Source organism: Nyctereutes procyonoides, unplaced genomic scaffold (genome assembly GCF_905146905.1).
Source record: "Nyctereutes procyonoides isolate TBG_1078 unplaced genomic scaffold, NYPRO_anot_genome, whole genome shotgun sequence".
Classification (NCBI taxonomy): domain Eukaryota; kingdom Metazoa; phylum Chordata; class Mammalia; order Carnivora; family Canidae; genus Nyctereutes; species Nyctereutes procyonoides.
This window is the reverse complement of record NW_026575147.1, coordinates 12,459,012-12,484,368: the sequence shown is the minus strand read 5'-3', so window position 1 is coordinate 12,484,368 and position 25,357 is coordinate 12,459,012. Positions and strand designations below refer to the sequence as shown.

The 25,357-nt window shown below is 40.1% G+C and overlaps 1 protein-coding gene across 2 annotated transcripts; it reads left to right on the top strand.

Moving 5' to 3' along the window:
• Nucleotides 1–2,921: 2,921 nt before the first annotated feature.
• Nucleotides 2,922–24,179, top strand: AMPD1 (adenosine monophosphate deaminase 1). 2 transcript variants are annotated; one of them, XM_055312748.1, is made up of 16 exons: nt 2,922–3,015; nt 4,294–4,305; nt 7,790–7,970; nt 9,057–9,222; nt 12,231–12,396; nt 15,666–15,885; nt 16,563–16,692; nt 17,719–17,913; nt 18,192–18,323; nt 18,994–19,157; nt 21,031–21,157; nt 21,304–21,467; nt 22,131–22,251; nt 23,168–23,341; nt 23,555–23,665; nt 24,011–24,179. In XM_055312748.1, the coding sequence occupies exons 1-16, from the start codon at nt 2,994–2,996 to the stop codon at nt 24,167–24,169; spliced, it is 2,244 nt and encodes a 747-aa protein (XP_055168723.1). In that variant the 5' UTR covers nt 2,922–2,993; the 3' UTR covers nt 24,170–24,179. The 2 variants fall into 2 exon arrangements, with proteins under 2 accessions (XP_055168723.1, XP_055168725.1); XM_055312750.1 differs by lacking the exon at nt 4,294–4,305 and having other exon boundaries at nt 2,939–3,015.
• Nucleotides 24,180–25,357: the final 1,178 nt, after the last annotated feature.

Sequence of the window (25,357 nt, the reverse complement as noted above, 5' to 3'; positions counted from 1 at the left end):
CAGAAGCTCAACCAACAGAGCCACCTCAATGAATGTTTTTAAATGGTGAATATAAGGATCAAAGTAGTGTTTTATAAAGATATAATCCGGTAGTATTACAATATGGTTTGGAAAATAATTAAGAATCTATTGCAGTCATCTGTATTTGAGGTGACTAATGACTTCTCAGAATTACATTAGCTGCCAGTAGCCAAAAACCTGACTAATCAGTGCCAAAAACAAATTTATTTTTCTTATATACAGTTGACTCTTGAGCAACATGAATTTGAACTGCCCACATCCACTTATACACAGATTTTTTTATAGATACTGTACTGTAGATGGATTTCCTTTTCTTTATGATTTTTCTCTTCTTGAGCTTACTCTTTATATTATATAGAGTAAATATTACATATAACATATATATGCAATATAATGTAATTATAGCACATATAATTGTATATATGTATATATAATTATATATGTATGTATTATATTACATATAACACACAAAATATGTGTTATCAACTCTTTATGTCATCGGTAAAGCTTCTGGTCAGCAGTAGGCAATTAGTAAAGTTTTGGGGAAGTCAAAAGTTCATGTGGATTTTCGACCACGCAAGGGGGTGCAAAGAAGGCTATCAGTACCCCTGACTCCAGCACTGTCTGAGGATTAACTGTATTAGGAAGTCTGCAGGTGTGTTGTCCGGAGCTAATATGGTGACTTCTGGGTGTCATCAGGGACTCTGGCTCTTTCTTTATGCTCAGGCATTCTTTACATCTGGCCTTTGTCCTGTTTGTCATTTGTGCTACAACAATGATTGATTTGCACCCATACCAATTTTTAAAATTTCAGACAGGAAGAAGAAGCAAAAGGACAAAAGGCAGAACATATGCCAGCTAAGCTGACCTCTTTTAAAAGAGCGTTTTTAGACATACCACGCAGCAATTCTGTTTATATCCCATTGGCCAGACTGTGCTATGTGGCCACCTCTAGTTGCATGGAAGTTTAGCAAATACACTTTTGCTGAGTACCTTAGTGTCCAAACCAAAGAAGGTTTTATCAATAAGAAAAAAAAGGGAAAATGACTTTTGCATAGACAACCAGAAAGGGAATGGGAAAATTGGAGGGTAACATATAAAGATAAAAATCACTAAGGAGACATGAGATTGGGGAAGGAAATGTTTGGTTTGGATATATCAATTAGTAGATACCACTGGGAAATCCAGGTGGAAATATCGCCCAAAAAATTGGAAAAGGATGAAAAAATGTTTTGGTTCAGTAACAGCGTGGAATATGTTCTGATGTCGTCAGTTAAAAGGAGATGATTACCATAAAGGTGGGCAATAATTCAGTTTTGCCAACAGAGAGGCTTGTCCCAATTTTTAATAGGAAATACTAGTAGAAAAATCACCCAGTCTATGTCCATTCAGTCTATTTCAAATCTGAAGTTCCAATCTTTGCTACTGTCTTTTTTTTTTTTAAGATTTTATTTATTTATTCATGAGAGACACAGAGAGAGAGAGAGAGGCAGAGACACAGACAGAGAAGTTCCATGCCGGAAGCCTGATGCGGGACTGGATCCTGGGACTCCAGGATCACGCCCTGGGCCGAAGGCAGGCGCCAAACCGCTGAGCCACCCAGGGATCCCCTTTACTACTGTCTTTAACAAAAACTGTTACAGAGGTGCCTGGGTGGTGCAGTTGATTGGGCATCCAACTCTTGGTTTTGGCTCAGGTCGTGGTCTCAGGGTCGTGAGATCCATCTCCTCTGTGCTCAGCGGGGAGTCAGCTTGGGTTGCTCTCTCCCTCTGCCCCTCCCCCTCAAATAAATAAATACATCTTTTTACCTGGCAGTAATTATCACTTTGCTATAATTAGCCATAGCAAAGACTATATATTATTGTGGAAAGATCATGATATTTTGGTCCAGAGAGCATCAGCTTTGCCATTTATGAGCAGAATGGTTCTGGGAAGGTCACTTCACTTCTCTGAGCCTCAGTTTTCTCATTTTGGGAAGCAGGGACAAAGTACTTCCAAGATTGTCATTAAGATCAAATAGATTGGGATCCCTGGGTGGCGCAGCGGTTTGGTGCCTGCCTTTGGCCCAGGGCGCGATCCTGGAGACCCGGGATCGAATCCCACATCAGGCTCCCGGTGCATGGAGCCTGCTTCTCCCTCTGCCTGTGTCTCTGCCTCTCTCTCTCTCTCTCTCTCTCTCTCTGTGACTATCATAAAAAAAAAAAGATCAAATAGATTATGTCTGGAAAATACTCTATGTACTATAAAATGCATCCTTAAAAGAAAGAAATTAGTCCTTTTGTAACAATATACAGAGTAGAAATAACTGCACTCCAGATGGCAGTTGACTTTTCTCTAAGATTTGAAGTAAGTTTACTACCTAATTTATTGAATAAATTCTGTTGGGTGAATTTTTGTTAAATATAGGGTATCTCTAATGAAACCGTGTGCATGCGTGTGTGTGTGTGTGTGTGTGTGTGTGTGTGTACGTGTGTATGTGTGTGAGCTGAGAACTCTATGAATACACTAGCATATTCATCAACCACAGAAAGCTTTTCTCATGACTGAAATTTTGAGGGCTTTGACATTCAGAGCCTGGAAGACTTCACTGTATTTCATGGGGCGGGAGGCGGGGGGTGGTGAAAAATAATCATCAGTGGTGAGATCATGCAAGGAAACTACACTTGAGGAGAATCCAGTTTGTAGGAAGATTTAGAAAGTAATGAAGAGCAGTTCCTGACCGAGCACATATCTTCTCTGAAATCCCTGAGTAAAGACTGGAGGCTTCACCTGTTTTTCACTGTCGATTGCCTAAAGCTATAAATAGGACTGAAACTCATCTCTCTCTTTTTAGCAGAGAAGGGTCAGATTACAGGTGCAAAGCAAAATCATAAAATGACTGTCAGGGTATTTTATAGTCAGGCAGTCATCCCCACAGCCTCCTCTCTCCTCCTTCCTACTGTGCTATCCTAGAATCAAGGACCCCGGCAACAATGCCTCTGTTGAAACTTCCAGGTAGGTGTGCAAAAGTGTTTGGAGAGCTCAGTTCTTTTAAATGCAACCATTCCTTTAAGTATCTTGACAGCCTTGACGATCCTTTATTTAGGATCAGAGTAGCTTTGATAATACTTTTCAGGAGGAAGCATGACATGATTTTCAAGGATTTTTTTTTCTTTTTAATTCTGGAAGGGAGGCAATTTCCTAAAACTGTGTCATGTGGTAGCATTTTTGATGATCCCAGTTTGAAAACTGTGGAAGATATTTAAAATCTACTCTGCTCGTCTAAACAAAGCCTGTGCCAGTCACTGTTCTACGAAGGGTCCCGTACAACGTCTCTAGCTATAGGATTAGTTGACAACCATGAGCATAGTGGAAATATTAACCCAATCATGATCCAGGTTTGTACGCATAGTAATTTTTTAGACTAATAATGTCTTTTTCATTATGAAAGAAATACATGTCTCCTGTGAAATACGAAAGAGAAATTACACTGAAAATAAAAGTAATAACACTCATGTAGAGAAAGTGGGAAATCTAGGAAAATAGTAGTAAGAAAAAAACAATTACAGTCCCATCATCCAAAGATACCACTTTTCACATGTCAATCTATTTTCTATGCAAACTTAATGTATGTTTAAAAACATTGTTGTGATTATACTATATATATCACTTTATATCTTGCCTTTTTTTTTTTTGGCTTACCATTATGACTTAATATTTTACCATGGTATTTTAAACTCTTCCTAAACACCATTGTGAATGGCTGTGTAATAATCTAGTTTTCTTAACTAATCCCTTAGGTCCTTTACAGTTTGGGTAAGTATAATTATACTTTGAGAACAATATTTGCACCTAAAGCTTTTTCCTTTTTTAAGGATGAAAATCAGTAGGATAGATTCTCAGTAATGGCTGTTTAGTAGGTGTTACTAAGTTGTTTACCAAATGGGCTATTTTAGTTTACCTGCAACCAGGATTGTAAGAGTATCCATTTCTCTAGATCAGATTTCTTTAAAATCACATATTACAAAGAGTACCTCTTTAAGATTATAAACATAAATTTAAAAAACCACATTAGAAAGGGAAAGAAGTGAAAGGGAGTGTTATGGCCATACTCCTAAGATTATTGTATGGCAGCAAACTGTAGGTGAGTGGAAGAATGAGCTCTGATAACACACTCCATCACACCCTTTTCTTGTACCAGTCTATATGTTTCTATTCCAAAGCACTGATCAGCCACTATGACTTCTGAAGGTTGTTTATATTTTTTACCTTGTTTTATTTTACTTTATACAGCTAAAGAAAAACGTGAGTATGCTGGAAAATATCGATTTAAAAAATGATACTATTCATTAATTCAGAAACATGAGTATTTTTCAGCAGTGTTTATTAAATGATACCATTGAAAGCCAACAAAGATTAATAATGATTGGGGTGCCTGGGTGGCTCAGTCGGTTAAGCATCTGCCTTGGGCTCAGGTCATGATCCTGGGATAAAGCCCTGGGCATAAGGCTCCCTGCTCAGCGGGGAGTCTGCTTCTCCCTCTGCCCCTCCCCCTGCTTATGCTCTCTCTCTCTCAAATAAATAAAATCATTTAAAAAGAAAAAGATTAATAGTGACCATAGATATTACATAGAATAGCAAATGAACTCACAGATTTTCTGGACTCCCCCCCCAAAAAAAACATTTTTTAAAGAGAACTTCATGGGGCATTCGTTTGATGTTTTAAAATAAAATGATGTTCTTCTTTAGATATAGATTAGCCAAGGGGGTCTATTGGATATTGCCTTAGGAAATCCTCAGCTCCAAGGCAAAACATTTCATGGTCAATTTTTGTGACCAGATAAAATAAAATCTTGCTTTAGATAAAACCATGACTCTATGTTCCCCTCCATCCTTTAGCTAACAGATAAGTAGGTCTGCCTTGGAATTCCTCTCTGAGATGAGATGTAGCAGACAAAACACCTACGACCTGTCTTTCCCACACCCCTAAAACACTGCTGGGAAATAAGCATGCTTTTCTGGATTTGCTGAGTGAAGAGGCAAGCATGATACTTCTTTTCTCAAGAATCTTGCACTTCCCATGTTGGTAATAATAATTCCCAACTTCTTAATAGTACTGTGTAGTTTTTACAGCATTTCTTGTTTAATTTTTGTAACAGTTCTCTGAAGTTGACATTATTATTATTAGCATTCTCCTGTTATGATGATGAACATCAAGGCACCCTGTGATTATGTGGTTTGCCCAAGATCACACAGCTGCCACAGGCACGTTTTCTCACTCCTCGTTTAGTGTTCTGGCTCTATCTTTCCATATGTAAATCTAGATGTCCTATCCTCAAGACATTTCTGCTTAGATGTTCCATTCTCTCAAATGCAATATGTTCAAAAAAGAATTCAACAATTATCTATCTATACAGACCCAAGGGAGTCATCTCTCCTTTATTATCCCATGAATTCAGATTGTCATCAGATCTTATCTACTCATCTTGGAAATACCAGTTTCACTCTTTCCTTCCCACAGTCATCACCACTCCCTGAAATATTTCTGAAAGGCAGAATTCATGAATTAGGAGTCAAATTTCAGCTGTGGTTTCATGAAGTCCAAACAACTGGTTGATTCAGTGGAAGGAAACGTCAACCATATAATTTGGGGGCATCATGTAAACCACTTCTTGAGAGAAGAGTTTCTAGTTTTCAACTGTCTATAGTGGCCTAGGGAGATGCAACCTTAGTAAAAATAGTAATGTTTAAAAATATGAAACAAACGAATATGTGCAGTCTTAGGTAATTACTTCTTGTTCCAGAAGAGCCAGATCTCAAGCAAGTAGGATTTGGTTTCTGGGCATCCATTTCCCTACTGTCTCTGAGACTTCCAACAGCATTGCCACAGACCCACTATGACAAGCCAGTTGTGTTCTCATCCTCATCCTCATCCTCCTCATCATCATCATAACCAACTAGCCTAATTTTATTTGCCTTTCATGGTGCATGAAGCCTCCTCTGACTTCTGCTTGCCATTCATCCTTGAGGCGCATGTGCTTGCTTGTGATTCTCGTGGACGAGTGATATTAATTTCTGGGGATCAGTTAGTAGTGGGATTGGGAGGCATTCTCAGGCTATCAAATGTATCTACGTGGGGTTCTATTTGGTCCTTTGTGGATTGTGGTACTTATCAAAGAACCACTCCATGGCATCCAAAGATGATTTTCAGCTTCAGGCAGTGCTTGAGTTTAATGAGGCAAATAGATGCATGAAGTTCAGCCAGTATAGTGGATTTCTGTTATTCTCCTGTGACAAGTCAGGTTTTGAAAGCAGTATGATTCGACAGTGTTGGTGAAGTTATGAATCAATTGCTATCATTTCCGATGTATGCTTCAGCCTACACTAAATCATATCATTTATCCTTTCCTTAATGGCCCAAAGCTAATCCCAAATATCTGTCTGACCAATGCTATCAAATCGCACTATTCAGTTTGAGCTGGTGCTTTTTTCTCTGTAAAGCATTTTCATGTACATTGCAACAACCTACGAGTGAGGTTTTGTAGGTATTAGTATTACCACTTAACAGATAAGGAAACTAAGACAGAGGAAGACAAAGGTGTTGGTAAGTGCAGAACAGGGACTTGAGCATATCACACTTGGTTAAAATGAAAATGTGGCACTTTGGAAATCTGTATAGATATTAATGGTGCGGAAGTGAAGGGATCTTTCTTTTTGCATGCAGTTTGCTTTGTCATCTTATGAAGAATGTTCCATCCTCTGTTGTTTCAAATAGATAGCTGTTTGCCATCCTCATTATTTGCTACCGGCTCTTTTCTGAAAATGTCAAGAGATTTTTAAGTATTAGAGGTAATGACTATTCAGATGAAAACAACTGGGTATGTGGAAAATGCAGTGGAACCTAACAGAAGAGCAGATACTTGATGGCCATCATGACCCTAAGTACTGAAATTAGTACATCTTGAGAGTCTTGGGGCTAGTCATTGCCACACTAAAGGTCACTCCTCCACCCATTCTAAGAATGGCACCTCAGTTGGAAGAGCTTGCAACTCTTGATCTCAGGGTTGTGAGGTCGAGTCCCACAGTTGAGTGTAGAGATTACTTAAAATAAATGAATAATTTTTTTAAAAAGGATGGAAAATTAAGGCATATAAAAGTAAAATTGGCTTTCTAAGGGCTATGTGTCCACAAGAACTGGATCTGAGTAGTAAATTTCTGAGCCTCCCTTTCCACACATACCAGCATATCATCAAGTTGTCAGGATTTGAAATTATGTGTGAGAGAAACACAGTATGTGTTCTATGGGGAAGAAAGACCCAAAGGACACATTTATTTCTCAGAACTACCTACTTCCCTGATTCTATTTATGAAGAAAAACTCCAAGGACTGACAATCCTATTCACATCTTCACAACCATCAGACTCTGCCAATCTGATAAAAAGGACTATGTTGCGTGGTTACTATGAAGTCAGATTTAGCCCTGCCAGAGGCAGGTGATCTTATATTAAGTTCTAGTCCCACAAGAAGCCAATCCCATCTTTAGGACCTCTTGAGATGTGCTATAAGAATCTGCCCTGTGTCTCTGAGAATGGATTTCCAAGCTACTCACCCAGAAACCTCTAAAGAGAGAGCAGGTATTGAGCTCCAACATGTTTCTGAGACACTAGTTAGAATATAGGAGACCCACACCCCCAGGGCAGTCGTTAACACTGTGCCTTACACACAGCAGGAACTCTCTGACGATTTCTGACAAAGGGCTTACATGCTAATCCGTGAAAACTTCTTTTAGAAATTGATGACACATTACGCAGCTTTGCTGAAAAAGTGTTTGCCTCTGAAGTCAAAGATGAGGGAGGCCGGCATGAGATTTCCCCCTTTGATGTGGATGAAGTCTGCCCAATTTCTCATCATGAGATGCAAGAACACATATTCCACCTGGAGGCCATGTCCACCTCTGTAGAAGGCAGGAGGTAAGCAGTATAAGGGGCTTGTTGGGACATTGAGACACCGGAAGGGGAAATGTCAGGGCAGATGGTTCAGTCTGTCTGAATGACGATTCAATATGGAGGAGAACCTCTGCTAGAGCTAAAAACTCCTCCTCACTCTCCCCAATACCCACCCACCCACCCCTAGCCCTGTATAAGCTATGACAAGGTTAACAATGACTACAAAGAAGACAGTAGACCTCTTGTGCTCATCCATCTTCCTTTCGTTGAAACCTCCCTTTCTACCTAAGCAAGAGGACATGAGCTCTTATGCAATTGTTCCAAACCACAATGGGCTGATGGCGGCTGGGCAGACACTCAGTTTACACACAACAGGTATAGAAACCAGAACTCAAGAGCCTCATCTTCAGAGTTCGGTTTGAGCCAAACTTAGCATTGTGCTGTCTGATATGAATATTGCCCTCCAACCAGTCTGACACCCTCCAGGCGATAGAACCCTCATTTCTGCCCTCCTGCCCTGGCCATCCTTTGCTTTTATGTCTTTAAGGAAAGAACAACAATCCACCTTCTTGGGCATGCCCCATATGACCTAACTAAAGTCTTGGGTCAAAGCAGAAACTCAATAAATACTTGTTGATCTGAGGAAGTAATACTAATTAAGCAACTTATAAGTTCCACACACTAAATCTCACCAAGTTCTTATAAGGTAGGCATTATTACACTATTTTTTCAAACGAGGCAACTGAGGCTCACAGAATTTAGGAATAAACACAGAATGACACAGGTAGTAACTGACATAGCCTATCCTAATGGTGGTGCCCAGTCTGCCCATCTGCTAAGAGCAGATTGCCTGTGAAGAACAAGTTCATGCAGAAAGCCTTCTAGCATGTTCCCGAAGGCCCACTGTTCCAAGGGGTACCAGGAAGAAGGGAATAGTCATATAGATACCTCTTCCCATATGGCTGGATCCTGTTTCTGACACCCCACTGACATTTTAATTTTCACATTTTGTCCCCAAAATGAAATTGGAAAGTGAAACATCAATCTATTACAATGAAACTCCCAAGGAGGACAAAGTTAAATCCTTTTGTTTTTGCATTTCAAACCCAGAAAAAGGCGTTTCAAGGGACGAAAGACCGTTAATTTGTCCATTCCACAAAGTGAAGCGTCTTCCACCAAACTGTCGCACATCGATGAATACATTTCTTCATCTCCAACCTACCAGACTGTGCCTGATTTCCAGAGAGTGCAGATCTCTGGTGATTATGCCTCGGGGGTGAGTTGCTCCTTGCCTCTCAGATACAGCTGCTGGGAAGACACAGCTGGATTGTTTCAGCTTCCTTCCCTATCTCCCCTTCCTACTGAGGAAGGCAAGAACTAACTTGTCCTTTGTTATACTTCCTAATTGCCTCTCAATACCAATAAGCTATAACTGATATTTGTTTTACATAATTTACCCTCCTTATCTCATTTGCTCATTTACCAACCACATGAAGAATATGTGGTAAAATGCAGTGTGTGTTACATAATACACTAGACAAATTCTGGCACAGGAGGCAATGTGAACAACTGGTGGACTAGTCTCACTGAGGATATCACAAAGACAGAGAGTGAGCCTTGGGAGGCACAGAGGGCTCTTGGGAAAAGATGGGCCCTAGTATAAAGAGAAGGGCTGCTGGTAGCATAAACCAATCAATGAAAACAGATTGGAAGAAAGACAGGGAGATGAGACAAGAAGAGTGGAGAGCTCCGAGAAAAGAAGGAAGATGAGAGAGAATCTAGAAAACTCTAACTGGGCTATTGTTTTGTTTTTTGTTTTGTTTTTATTATGACCAACGGTCATCTCCGATTTCATTGCATATGCTTACACAGTAGATGATTGCCTGGAATAGACTTGAGTTATGCCACAGGGATAGTAAACTCATGTCACAAATAACTTGACCTGCCTGTCCTATCCAGAACAGTTGGCAATTAATAAATCTCTGCCACATGGACTTGCAGAATCAGCATCATATTGGTGAAACTGATGGTTAGCTATCAGTCTCTGCTCCAAATATAGTTTTAATGACCAGTCCTAAGCCCCCTTCTCATGTAACTGACCGACTTTGGGTCAGTCCCAAGATACTGAAAAGTGATGGAGCAGGGAAATGAACATGATTCTTGTTTGTTCACTTTCTGTATGATAACATGGGTGCTCTGTATATGACAGGTGTTTTCTATGGTAAATAACTGAAAGGAGATGTTTAATAAAGAGACAGGGAGGGATCCCTGGGTGGCGCAGCGGTTTGGCGCCTGCCTTTGGCCCAGGGCGCGATCCTGGAGACCCTGGATCGAGTCCCACGTCGGGCTCCCGGTGCATGGAGCCTGCTTCTCCCTCTGCCTGTGTCTCTGCCTCTCTCTCTCTCTCTGTATGACTATCATAAATAAAATAAAATAAAAAGATACATAAAGTCCTTAAAAAAAAGAGAGACAGGGAAAACAAAGTTTGGAGAACTCTGGAGTTTAAAAAAAAATAACATAAAGATGAAGAGACAAACAGGTACCTCTGTGCTTGATAGAAAAAAAAAATGAAAAGAAAGAAGAAGGTTGGAAGGACAAGGTTTACAGAAATCAGGGAGTAGCTGCTTCTCCTCTGAAAGCTGGAGGGCACCTGAAACCTGGGCTGGAGTCTTTGAAGAACCGATGTGTTGCTATACCTGTTGGCTGAATGTGACTGAACTGATGAGCAACACTCTACCACACTATATAGCCTGTTCTGCATAGGTCTTCTCCCTTGTAATTGAACAGAGAGGCAGAGGGATCAGAACTAAGTTTCCAAAGCCATTAATCCCTGATAATCAAATGATTCCATTAAACCAGGTCTTATCGAGCACCTACCCTGCGCTAGGCATTGTGTGCTAAGTGCCAAAGACACCTAGGTGAATAAGATCCAGCTCTTATTCTGGAAAAGATAGATTGGTGGTCCATTACATGGCTAAGGAAAATGCATGCCACACTGAAAGCAGAACTCTAACTCTAGCACCTGTGCCAGACTCTCTTGGTCAAGGTCAGCAGGCCTTTAAAGAGTTCAACTGATTAGGATAAATATCTGGACCTCAAACACTGGGAACACGCTTATATTGGTCCCAGAAGGTCTTTGGGCTCTGATGAAGAGCATTCAATGATTTCAAGTTAGGATTCCTTGGGCATGCCAGGCCCAGCCAGGAGTTGGGGATGAGGCATGGGAGATGTCAATTTAGGAAATTTCCAGCAATTCTAAGAAAATGTTACTCTAGAATCTTGCTATTTTTAGCCGCTGATAAAAATCTCCTTAAAGCCATCTGGAGGGGATCCCTGGGTGGCTCAGCGGTTTAGTGCCTGCCTTTGGCCTAGGGCACAATCCTGGAGTCCCGGGATCGAGTCCCGCGTCAGGCTCCCGGCATGGAGCCTGCTTCTCCCTCCTCCTGTGTCTCTGACTCTCTCTCTATCATAAATAAATAAATCTTTTTAAAAAATTAAAAAAATAAAACCATCTGGAAGAGGGGTGGCCGAGTAGTGAAGTTGGTTAAGCGTCTGACTCTTGGTTTTGGCTCAGGTCCTGATATCAGTGTCCTGGGAGCAAGCCCCATGTCAGCTTCTGTGCTCAGCGGGGAATCTGCTTAAAGATTCTTTTTTCCTTTCCCTCTGCCCCTCCCCGCTCTCTCCTAAATAAATAAATAAATAAATAAATATTTTTTAAAAAGTTTAAAACCATCCAAAAGAATAGATGATGCTCTGATCCATCTATAGCTACAGAAGGCACCTTCGGGCATGACAGGGTTGGAGGGATGTGTGATACTTTATTCATCCCTGAATATTGCCCTCATTGCCCAAAGAGTAGTTTGAATTCTCAAATTAGAGTCATATCATCATCTTTCAGTTGAAATATTGTCTTCAGAAGCCCATACGTAAAACATCCAGATACTACCTAGAAGGAAGAAAGTACTCTCCATGTTAGAATGGGATCTTTTCATCACATTTGCTAGATAATCATTGGTTTCTGGCAAAAGCCCCAAACAAGACAAGTTGTTGTAAAGATTGTAGAACAGGTGAGTTTTAGTGGAAATGGAAGAATTGGACAAACTTCAAGACCTGCTCCTGGAGGAGGACCCAGGGCCCAAGTCAAGTAGGAAGCAGCCAGGTAGGCAGGCAACACTCGGCATGGGCAGCGACAGCCAGGAGAGTGAGGACCTACCAAAGACAAACTGCACTCACTTCTTGGATTTTCACAGGAACAACTCTGATACTCTGACATTTTCTTGGCAGGTGACAGTCGAAGACTTTGAAGTGGTTTGCAAAGGTCTATATAGGGCATTGTGTATACGGGAGAAGTATATGCAGAAGTCATTTCAAAGGTTCCCTAAAACCCCTTCCAAGTACTTACGGAACATTGAGGGTGAGGCTTGGGTAACAAATGAGAGCTTCTATCCAGGTAAGTAGTTTTCTTATGAGGTGTATGAAATAGATCTTTAGATTTAACTACTAAACGTCAAATATGCCCCTAGATTGTGGTAGTGCCCCCTCCCCCTTACCCATGGTTTGGCTTTCTGCAGTTTCAGTTACCCAAGGTCAACTAAGGTCCATAAGCAGATGGTCCTCCTGATTTATTGTCAGGTCAGTAGTAGTGGTCTAACACTTCACAATGCCTATGTCATGCACCTCACTTCATCTCATGTAGGCATTTTACCACCTAGCATCGTCATAAGAGGAAGGGTGAGTATGGGGCAATAAGATATTTTGAGAGAGGCATCTAGGTGGCTCAGCTGATTAATCATCTGACTCTTGATTTTAGCTCAAGTCATGATCTCAGGAGTCATGAAATTGAGTCCCATGTCGGGCTCTGCGTTCAGCAGGGAGTTTGCTTGAGATTCTCTCTCTTCTTCTCCCTCTGTCCCTCCCTGCACTCACACTCTCTCCCTCTATCTCTCAAAAGAAACAAAATCTTTAAAAAATATATTTTGAGACCATATTCTCTTAACTTGTATTATAGTAAATTGTTCTAATAGTTCTATTTTATTATTTGGTGGTGTTGTTAATCTCTTACTGTACCTAATCTATACAAAAATGAGTAAGTTGATAGACCAGGAGCCCATTAATAGGTATATGTGTATGTAGGAAAAGGCATAGTATATACAGGGTTCAGTACTATCCACAGTTTCAGTCATCCACGAGGGGTCTTGGAACATATATCCTACGGATAAAGAGGGATTATTGCATAAATAATCAAGTCTAAAAATAGTCGTCTTTGGCTCCATTGCCTCTCTTGCCCACGTGCATAATCACATGATTAATTCCATATAAATTCTCTCAAAATGTGCCCTCTTGTCTATTCCCCAAACTCTGATTTAGGCCTCTATTTCACCTTGTCCAGATTATTTCCATCGTTTCTGACCTACTCTGTTAAATTTTATCTCACTCCCTGTTGATTCATTTTCACTTTAGTGCCAGTTATTAAAACACAGATCTGAGCATATCTTTCTCCTAACAAAAACCTTAATTGCTGCCCATTACCCACAAAAATAAGTCCAGTCTTTACCCTGGCAGTCAAGGCCTCCCATCAGCTGCCCTCCTAACTCCATTTTATTTATTGATTTTTGGACTTGCACCCTAAACCTATTTATAAACTGACCTTACCTCCTCCACCTCTGTTCTGGCTGGAAGTATTTCCTGTTCTCCATTTGGCTCAGAACTTTCCTACCCCTGGACTGTTGTCATGGCATTCCCCATGCCCGAAAAGGGGAATAGTGCGTTTTTTCACCATATGTCCAAATATTCAGATACAACGTCATCTTTCAATGTACAGCCCAGATCCTATCATTTCCTGCTTTCCTCTTACCTCTGAATAAATCTAAACTATATGTTTTCACTTTCCATAGTACTTTATTTACATACCTCACTTTTTACTTCCTGCTTACATTATAAAACCTTATATAATCAGGTTTTAATAATTACACAGATTTCTATTGTATCACTGTATTGTAATTTGTTTAACCAATTCTCATTTTAAGGCATTTAGATTCCTAACTTTTAAAAATTTACTTCCAATAACACTACAATAAACAGCTTTGTATAAACATCTTTGTGCAGTTGCTTTACATCTTTCAGATTATACTTCTAGGATTGAAATTTCAAGGGAGGCAAATATTAAAGTATTTCTGACCTTCAGATTGTTCTATCATTAAAGATTTCCAGTTCTGTAACTTCTTCTCTATAATTCCTTTTAATATTAAAATCATATTAAACATGTATCCAATTTGGTAACGTGTATAACCAGTTTACCTATTTTCTATAATATCGACACGTAGGATATCTGTTTTGCCTCTGTTTCTAATAAATTATGCTTTACATCTCTAGGAAGTTTAAGTGTAAAGTTTTGAAAATTAAGATTTGACACAGCAACATATTGTTTCACTTCTTTCATGTACCTTAGCTCCCAGTTTTGAATAGAAAATACATGACTTTTTCTTTCTATACTACTTTTCCCATTCTGGCCGTTAGTCATCCCTTGCAAACTGGAGTATATGCCTTGGGCACATACTTGTTGAAAGTAAAGGCTAAGTGCATTACAGGCCATGACAACATAAAATTTGTTCTTGACTTTCTTAGACTGAAATTGTTAACACTGGAAAGAAGGGGATATTTACACAAAATCCCATCTCAATTCCTTTGGTAGAAATTGTATGTGCTTTAAAAGGTGGGCAACATGTTATAGTTATAATAAGAACTATGATTCTTATGGTAAGAATTTATTTTATATTTCCATTTAAACCACTCTAGGTGGAGCACAAAATAGTGAGACTATTGAGAATAGTGAGACTATTCTGTATGATACTATTAGAGTGGATACAGGGGCACCTGGGTGGCTCAGTGGTTGAGCATCTGCCTTTTGACTCAGTGCATGATCCCGGGGTCCCCATAGGCAGCCTGCTTCTTCCTCTGTCTGTGTCTCTGCCTCTCTCTGTGTGTCTCTTATGAATAAATAAATACAGTCATAAAAAAAAGAGTAGATACATGTCATTATACATTTGTTAAAACCCATAGCATATACAACCCCAAGAGTGAACTCTAAGGTCAACTATGGATTTTGGGTAATTAGAACCTGTCAGTGTGTGTAACAAATGTACCACTCTGGTGGAGGGTATGGATAGTGGGGAAGGCAGTGCCTGGGGTGGGGGTGGTTAGGACTGTGTACTTGGTGCTCAATTTTGCTATGAATCTACAATGCTCTAAAAAACAAAGTCTATTAAAAATAACCACTCTAAATTAAGATTTGCAGAGAAGGTTGGCTTTATTAAAATTCTTCTTTTTAATTCTACTTTTTAATTGTAGTTTGAATTTTACTTCTATGCAATTATTATAAGCTAATAAAATGTTCTAAACAAGAAGTCTTTGATAACCTATTTTAATAAATAAAATTATTTGTGAGTGAATTATTTGTATATGAATTATGTGAACAGTACTTCTAAAAAACTGGAAAATCATTCTTACACTACATAAAATCTTATAGTTATTTTACACTACTAATTTAGTCACCTTTGAAAATAATATAAAAATAAACTCTAGCTTAGCACTGGATAATTATAACTTAGGACATACAGGATTACAAACGAATGAGCTCTTACAGCATTGCATATTTTGGTTCTTTTTATGTGGCCATTTATAATATTTCTTGATATATTACTCTGTGTTCTATTGAAAAAGTCTTTACCCCTCCTACGAAGAATGGAGAAGACCCCTTCCGAACAGATGACCTCCCGGAAAACCTCGGTTATCATCTCAAAATGAAGGATGGTATAGTGTATGTCTATCCTAATGAAGCAGCAGCCAGCAAAGATGAGCCCAAGCCACTTCCTTATCTAAATTTGGACACCTTCTTAGATGACATGAATTTTTTACTTGCTTTAATTGCCCAAGGACCTGTGTAAGTGTTTAATGATGCCTGAACTACTCCTCCTACCACTACTACCCCCATCCCCACTACTAGCACTACTACAACTCCTAGTAAGAATGAGTATATACTATGTTCAAACACTATGTTAAAGCGTTCGTTTGTGCACATTATTTCCTCCCTCCTCACCATGATTCTATGAGGCGGGTATTTTTATAATTGGAGTTTTATAAGCTGAAACTTTGATGAGTTAAGTGATGTGCCCAAAGTTACACAGCTGGCTGAGCCAGGATTCAAGCCCAAATCCTCCACCTCCAAAGCCAGGGCCCTCTGCCCTGAGCAACATTTTCTTTTGCCTGGCCTTTTATTATGATGATGATTATTTAAGTAATCCCTACACCCAATGTGGGGCTCAAACTCACGACCCTGAGATCAAGAGTTGCCTGTTCTTCTGACTGAGCCAGCCAGGCACCCTTCTCCCCTGGCTTTTCAATGCCTTCCCAAACCCCCCCTCATTATTTTGTCCAATTTTGATGAAAAAGATTGAGCCCCAGGAGCTCAATACTCTTCAAATGAGATTAGCTGCAAGCTGAAATGTTTGTTCCCATAATTATTTCCTGTAGGTCATAAGGGTCGTGATAGTTTGAAATTGTGTCTATCTCCCTTCAGTGTCTGAATGTTTCAGAGTTACTTGATTTAATTTTTCACAGTAAGACCTACACCCACCGGCGCCTGAAGTTCCTCTCCTCTAAGTTCCAGGTCCATCAGATGCTCAACGAGATGGATGAGTTAAAGGAGCTAAAGAACAACCCCCACCGAGATTTTTATAACTGCAGGAAGGTAAACACTGTCACTGCTCAGAGGTCCCTGCTGGGCAAAAACACGAACCCAGTTAGTTCTTGAGTGGGACGAGAAAGATAGTTTCTCTGTAATAATTGTAAGATTCCCAGAGGTCCAGTGGATTTAGCAAAAGCAGATGAATTATTCTAAAAGGTTAAAATGCCATTTCTGCTGTTTTCCACACAGACAGGTGTGCTACATTCTTGCCATAAAAAGTTACAATGATTGTGAACAACAAAAATAGCAAAACAAATGAAATCTCAAAAACTGCTGTTTTAGGATTTGGAAGATCTTTATTCTTGTCCTTTTCCTTCTACTTCCTGACTCTAAGATATTGGGGGAAGTGATGAAATATTTCTGAGTTTCAGTTTCCTCATTTGTAAAGTTGGGAAATATATCTGCTCAGTCTAGCTCACGAGGACTACGAGAATCAAATGCGCTAAGGATATGGAAAACTAATCAACTTAGAAATACTTGTGAGATGTGTTCTGGGCATGTAAGTCACTGCAAGTGAGGACAGACCCCAAATATCTGCTTGTGATATTTGGGGCCAAATCATGGCTCAGCCACCTGCATAACCTTGTGTAATCTATCAAATGTCCAGCTTATAAAATTGCAATCATAAATATATTCAACTCCTAAATGCCACCACCGGGCCATGGTTTCATCATTTCGATCATTTCTCCCTTTGGGGCTGACAGCTGTGGTAGTTATTTCATTTTGTGGGTGGAGAATCGTCCTCAAGAATTTTCTGTGGATCAAATGTGGGGAGTAAATTGGATGTACAGATATATCCAAGAGAAATGGGTATTACTATTACATCCACCTAACCGGTCACATTCTCTCAACCGTAAAAAAAAGGTGCTATGGGTTCTTTTCTGCTGGGACACCTTCACCAGCTGTCAGGTCACACCCCACTATTTATTCCTTTCTCCTGCCTTAGTGGGGTTTGCAGGCGCCATAGCCTCTAACAGAGCAGGGTAACTAAGGCTGATTGCTGTTTTTTTTCTCTGAATGTACATGCAGGTAGACACCCATATCCATGCAGCTGCTTGCATGAACCAGAAACATCTGCTGCGCTTTATTAAGAAATCTTACCACATTGATGCTGACAGAGTGGTCCACAGCACGAAGGAGAAAAATCTGACCCTGAAGGAACTTTTTGCCAAATTAAAAATGCATCCCTATGACCTGACTGTTGATTCTCTGGATGTTCATGCTGTAGGTTGAAAAGATCATGCCAGTTTCATGCTCATACCCATACCCCACATGCCTTTCTCCTAAAAACTACCCCCTTCTCAGAGCCTCCTTAACCATGTTGGCTGACCATGCTGGCTGAAAGCACCCACAGACAATTTTGAGGTTCACTCATTGTCAAATGTCCCAGACTCCATTCTTGGAGCCCAACCCCTTGCCCTGTTCCCAGGCCCCTGCTGCTTGTGCCCCAGCTCTCTATGTCCTAGCAGCTCTGATAATGATACACTTGCTTTCCGATCCAGGGACGCCAGACCTTCCAGCGTTTTGATAAGTTCAATGACAAATACAATCCTGTAGGAGCAAGTGAGCTAAGAGACCTCTATCTAAAGACAGACAATTATATTAATGGAGAATATTTTGCCACTATCATCAAGGTGAGGAGGAACCAACCAGATCTCTGGTACTTGGCCTGGTTCTTGAGGAGGGGGAGGAAGGGAGGGAGGGAGAGAAGGAAAGAAGGAAAGGTAGGAGACAAAGGAAGGGGGAGGTGTGCTATCCCTGAGGCCAAGCATCACAGAAATGAATATAAGAATGGAAATGCCCACTGTAATGATTTTTAAAAGACTTCTGTTCCTAGGCTAGGGAAGCTGAGGGTGTGGACTTGGGCTGATTAAGGACTCTTCTGGGCTCTGGGAGTTGTAAGCCTGGAAAGAGGTGGGATCAGAATTCACTCTCATCTTCAAAGCCCGAGCACTAGGACACAGAAATGACATGGTGGGCTTGGGAGATGTGTGCTTCGGAAAATAGAAGGCATAAGAACAACTGAACATCTTTTGCAAGTGCCATGGATAGGATACCTCAGCATCCTTTGTCTGACGTTTTTACTTTCTGGACTCCATTACGTCTGATCAATCCCTCACTGATTAGATTCCCTTCATCTCTCAATTTCCTTAGATCTTAACGTGGAATAGTTTCCCTCTGACTTCCTTTCACACATCCTCTGATCTCCTTATTATCTACCTCCTCTCCCCAGACCCCACAGGTTGAGATCCCTGAGGGACTTGTACGAATTCCTGGCTTTGGACTCTTCTCTTGGCTTTGCAGGAAGTAGGTGCAGACCTATTGGAGGCCAAGTACCAGCACGCAGAGCCCCGCCTGTCAATCTACGGCCGCAGTCCTGATGAGTGGGACAAACTGTCCACTTGGTTCGTCCGTAACCGCATCTACTGCCACAACATGACATGGATGATCCAGGTCCCCAGGATATAGTATGTACCTTCCCATTGGAGCCCCTAAAGCCTGACTTCATCCCACCTGTCTCACCTCCTCCACCCACACAAAGAATAGGCAGCAGCACCTGTAGACACAAATAAGCTTTGTTAAAGCGGCACTCGCTGCCAGGCTCTGGGTGCCTGCTTTTGTCCACTCTGGGTTCAGCACTCTTGACCAGAGACAGGAGTTAGGAAGATCATTTCAGTTCAGTTTTCTAACCAGAAAGTTTTTGCGTTTTGTGGTTTTGAAACACAGGACTTGGGCATCTGAGTGGCTCAGTCGGTTAAGCCCCCATCTTTGGCTCAAGTCATGATCCAGGGTCCTAGGATTGAGCCTCACATCAGGCTCCCTGCTCAACAAGGTGTCTGCTTCTCCCTCTGCCTCCACCCTGTTTGTGTTCTCTCTCGCTCTCAAATAACTAAAATCTTTTAAAGTATTTTAAAATAAATAAAACACAGGACTTTAGGCAGAGCACAGAATAACTTAGTGAGAATATTTAAAACTTTGCTAGGATAAGAACTATGTACATTTTATTATATTTTTTCTTTCTCTTGGTCTTCCTTTTGGTATCCCGTTCATTCTTTCCCATGCTTCTCTGGACTGGGATGTAGCCTTCTTGTATCAGAACCTCTACTACCATCTGCTGATTGTCTCATGCCCAAGTGTTCAAGATCTCCATAACCAATGAGTATTTATCAATGGTATTACCACCTGCTAATTACTCATTGGGCTCAAGGATGCTCAGTGTCATTGATCTTTTATCCAACTTAAGGGTTTATATATTTTCTGGTCACCTGCCTCTGTGTTCTATGTTTCCTGGCAATGCAAGAATTTTTTTCCTGTTTCTTTAGGCAAAAAAGTAACTTTTTAACTGGAGTAGACTTCCTGTCTAGTATCATTAAAGCAGAGAGGCAGTAGTTGTGGTAGTGAGGAGCATGGACTCTGAACCTAGACTGGCTGTATCCGAATCCTGGTTCTGCTACTTATTAGCTGTGTGACCTTAGGCAAGTTTCAGGAGCTCTCTCTGCCTTTGTTTCATCATCTTTAAAATGGGGGTGCCTGGGATCCCTGGGTGGCGCAGCGGTTTGGCGCCTGCCTTTGGCCCAGGGCGCGATCCTGGAGACCCGGGATCGAATCCCACGTCGGGCTCCCGGTGGATGGAGCCTGCTTCTCTCTCTGCCTGTGTCTCTGCCTCTCTCTCTCTCTGTGTGACTATCATAAATAATAAATAAAAATTTAAAAAAAAATGGGGGTGCCTGACTGGCTCAATCAGTAGAGCAAGTGCCCCTTGATCTCTAGATGGTGAATTCAAGTCTCACATATGGCATAGAGCTTATTTAAATTTAAAAAATAAATAAATAAATAAATTTTTTAAAAAATAGAGTCATAATGGTACCTAACGTATTGAGTAGTTATGAAGATTTAATTCACCAATATTTCTGGCCACTTAAAAGAGTGCATGGCATATATTTGAGTGTTGTATTAGTTTCTTAGATTGCCCCTGACTTCAGCACATCAGTAGTGTTCTTAATAACTAGTTCATGCTCACCATCTCACCACAAATAAATCACTGAATCTTCTGTGACATAGTTCCTATACTCTTCGTTTTTTATCTGGACTTAGCTGGGAAGGTTAATATTTTTACCACAGAGGGTCTGTAGAAGAGAGGGGGACAACTGGTACAGCAAAAACTTTGTATCTCTATGCCTATTCTAAACTGAATCCCTCCTATGGCTAACCAAGAAGTGTGTACCTAGAATGGACACAGTCTTTTCCTGAACATGGCATTTGGCCTTGTGATTCCCTCATCCAGGGGCTATCAATACGAAAAATATTTTTCTCCTAAATTCTCTTCATTCTTGCCTCTAGTGATGTGTTTCGATCTAAGAATTTCCTTCCACACTTTGGAAAGATGCTGGAGAATGTTTTCATGCCGGTGTTTGAGGCCACCATCAACCCCCAGGCTCATCCAAACCTCAGTGTCTTCCTCAAGCATGTAAGCATGACCCATTAGGCCTTCCGATTGCTGTGCATGAACCCATACTCCCACCTAGCTGTGATTCATTTTTGCTGCCTTTGGGAGCTGAAAGCTTGTCTGAGGAGTTGGATTGACCCCATTACATGGCTCACTTTTCTGGACAGATTACTGGCTTTGACAGTGTGGATGATGAATCCAAACACAGTGGCCACATGTTTTCCTCCAAGAGCCCCAAGCCCCAGGAGTGGACAATGGAAAAGAATCCATCTTACACCTACTATGCCTACTACATGTATGCAAACATCGTGGTGCTCAACAGCCTGAGAAAGTAAGTAGACGAGAACTGGAGCTGGAAGGAGAGGATTCTATTTGACACATCTCTTTGCTCAGACATTGGTGCCCTGGGTGGTCATCCCACTGTCCTGATGGGATGCTTCCGACTGGCCCAAATCAGATACTTCTTTCCCTTGTCTTTTTTGTTCAGTTTCTTTATTTAGTAGCAGGAATGGACATTTTGGAGCTGTCAGTAACTTTCACAGTCCCTTTTCTTTGGAAATTTGGGAATTGATACTAATCACTGTACAATTATAAAACTCCACACATTACCCTTCTTGATAAACTTGGGTAAGGAATAGAAGACTGTTATAACAGGGTTTTCTGGAAACATTTCCCCCTCAAAAGTGTGAGTAGGAGAAATGAGAACATGGTAATATTGGTAAATTTCCTGCTGAAACTGAAGGTAATCAGATCTTGACTTTCCTCCATATCCTCATATCCTTCGCTGCCTCTTTTTTCATAAGTCTGTGTTCAGGAAGAATTAAGATTATGATTTGGAATTGTCCATTTTACTGAATCCTTTAGAGGCCCCCACTTCCTTTTAGAATGTTAATTTTTTTTCAACCAGATTTTCTTGTAAATCACTCCATGCCCAGAATTGCAACCAGGTCCTAGTCAGCCACCTGTGATTACTATGCCAATTCCCTTTCCCTAGGGAACGAGGCATGAATACATTCCTGTTCCGACCTCACTGTGGGGAAGCTGGGGCTATCACCCATCTCATGACAGCATTCATGACAGCAGATAATATCTCTCATGGCCTGAATTTAAAAAAGGTGAGTTGGAGACTCTCTTCCGAATATTAACTTTCATATTGGAGCTAGAGGAGTAATTTTTTTCCTTATCATTTTGTCACAAGTCATTATCAACACCAGAATCAAAGCAGAGCAAAAAAGATTTTTGAGGTTATGAAGTACAGTTCATTTTACAGAGAGGCCAGAGAAGTCAAAGGAGCTGCTCAAGACTACCTAACCAGTTAATGGCAGAGATGAATTAATGCAGGTCTTTGGATTTTCATTTTAGAACTCTGACAAGGGATAATTCAGAGGCACTTGGCTTACCTTAAACTGGTTTTTGCCAGATTTCTTGTTATAGCATGTTTTCAAACGCCTCTTTTGAGAGTCAGAACTTTCTTGTAGAGAAAAAAAAAACAAAAAGCAAAAAACGATTGAGGGCATCCCAGGTGTCTCAGGGGTTTAGCGCCGCCTTCAGCCCAGGGCGTGATCCTGGAGACCCGGGATTGTGTCCCACATCGGGTTCCCTGCATGGAGCCTGCTTCTCCCTCTGCCTGTGTCTCTTCCTCTCTCTCTCTATGTCTCTCGTGAATAAACAAATAAAATCTTTAAAAAATAAATTAAAAATATAAAAAATAAAGGTTGAATAAGCTCTGAGTTAAAAAAAAAAAAGCAAAAAACGTTTCAAGGTGAAGTCTTTTCCCTGAGACAGACCATCTAACTTAGGCAAGTAAAAAAAAAGATTTGGTTTGACCCAATGCTTCTGAAAGCTGATGATCCCAAATAAATTTATTCTAACTAGTGTTTATATTTTAAAAAAACTATTATTCTTCTTTACTAAGGGATTTAAAGAACATGTGATCATTCCATTCAAAGCTAAAACTTGAGGGAATAACATTTCTAGTTTGTATCCCTTTTTCAACACCCTTAAATATTGTTTTTCACTTTTCCTTTTCAGAGTCCTGTGTTACAGTACTTGTTTTTCTTAGCCCAGATTCCCATCGCTATGTCACCATTAAGTAACAACAGCTTATTTCTAGAATATGCCAAAAATCCTTTTCTAGATTTCCTCCAGAAGGGATTAATGATCTCGCTGTCGACAGATGACCCAATGCAATTCCACTTCACCAAGGTAAACATATGGAATCTTGAGTAATACAAGCATATTTGGTGGGATTGTTGTTGCCCATCCAGAATTTTAAAGTCAAATCAAGGGATTTCATTATAGTTTTACTGCAGGATGCATGCTATTTAAAAATATATATGTTTGTTCTTTTCTTTCATTCATTCATTGTTTTTCTTTCCTTCTTTTTTTTTTTTTGCCTCGTTTAAATATCAATCCAAGGAGCCCCTAATGGAGGAATATGCCATTGCTGCACAAGTGTTCAAGCTGAGTACCTGTGATATGTGTGAAGTGGCAAGAAACAGTGTTCTGCAATGTGGAATTTCTCATGAGGTAGACCTGTCCTTGACTGGTTGCCCTTCTATATACAGGATCTGGTAACTGAGTACTGAAAAGACAGTACTGAACATGTAGAAAAATTATTCCACAAATCATATGCCATTACTATGGATACACTGGAAAGAATTCTTCTATTGCTCTGGCTGTGCCTTTGGCAAGGCAAAGAAAATACACTTGACTTCTCAGCAGACCATGCACATTGAGGCACTGGATGAATGCTCTCAATGTTTTATTTTTTCCTTTTGTCAGCAAGCAGTATAGGGGAGGAAGAAGACGTAATTATAGTCTGTATCAGGATAAAGGGACAACAATCATTCTGCTTCCTTTTTTCTCTTACAGGAGAAAACAAAGTTTCTGGGTGACAATTACCTTGAGGAAGGCCCTATGGGAAATGATATCCGGAAGACAAATGTTGCCCAAATCCGCATGGCCTATCGCTATGAAACCTGGTGTTATGAACTTAATTTAATTGCTGAAGGCCTTAAATCAGGAGAATAAAATAAATAAACCAAGTAATAATGTGGGTGAGATTTTCTTTGGAGACTATGAATAATAACAGTTACCAGTTATTGAATCCTTACTATAAACCAATGATTGTACTAGATATTATTCCACTGACATTATTTCATTTAATCATTTTCACTTTATGAAGTAGATAATATTATCCTCATTTGGGGGAAGATGAGTAAACTGAGATTAATGAAGTTAATAACCTGCACAAGGACACATCCATTGAGTGATAGCAATGGAGACATGGGTTTGGTTGCCTCCAGAGTCTCCATGACTTTCAGGCAAAACATTTGCTGGTATTTTTGCCTCATCTTAAAAACTGTAAATAACTATTGAGGTAGGGCAAAAAATTGAGCAAGTGACTTTGGGAGAATGTAGGCTTTTGGTTTATAGAATGAAATGTGCTTAAGGCACTTAGGCCATTGAAAAGTCCTTCTGATAGGATGCAACAGGAGACTGGCATTCTTAGACAAACACAGGTGTTGCTCAATATAGAAAAATCTGTACTTAGGGAGAATTTATCTTACAAAAAGGATTCTTAGTTGTAAGGATATAATTGGCAATAAAGTTATAGTCAGCTGTTCTTGTAGGTTCTAAATAACTTCACTTACCAAAATAAGACGTATACACGTAACTTTTTAGAAACCTGCCTGTTTACTCAAGGCCAGGTAGAATTCCAATTAGCTAGACTATACTTCTACACATACAACTTTGTTGCCATCTAGTGGCTGGGCTGATAGTAATTATTAAAGAATTACTGATTGAACAGCTCAAGTATCAGGTACAATTTACACAACAAAGGTATAAAGAATAAGATTTCATTTCTACTCTCAAGTTGTTCACTGTGAAGTGGTAGGATGGGTGGATACAAATGTGAAAAAGAATATTTTAAAACATCTCAGTGGGTAAAGACTTTTCAAATGGAAAAAAAATTAAAGGCAAATTCCTGCTTGTTTCCACATTCTATACAAGTAACCCTAAGCATGGGTGTGATCCTGACTGCGTGTTTATACTAGTCCTAGTGTAAGAATCCTCTCTCTGGTTTCTGAAGTTGAACTCTGTTTACTGAGTATTTGTTAAGTCCCTTAGAGAACCTGATTTGATTTTACCTTGTCCTCTATGTCATCAAAGTAATACAGATTGCTAAGACTTAAAAGGCATTCTATTCTCAGACTT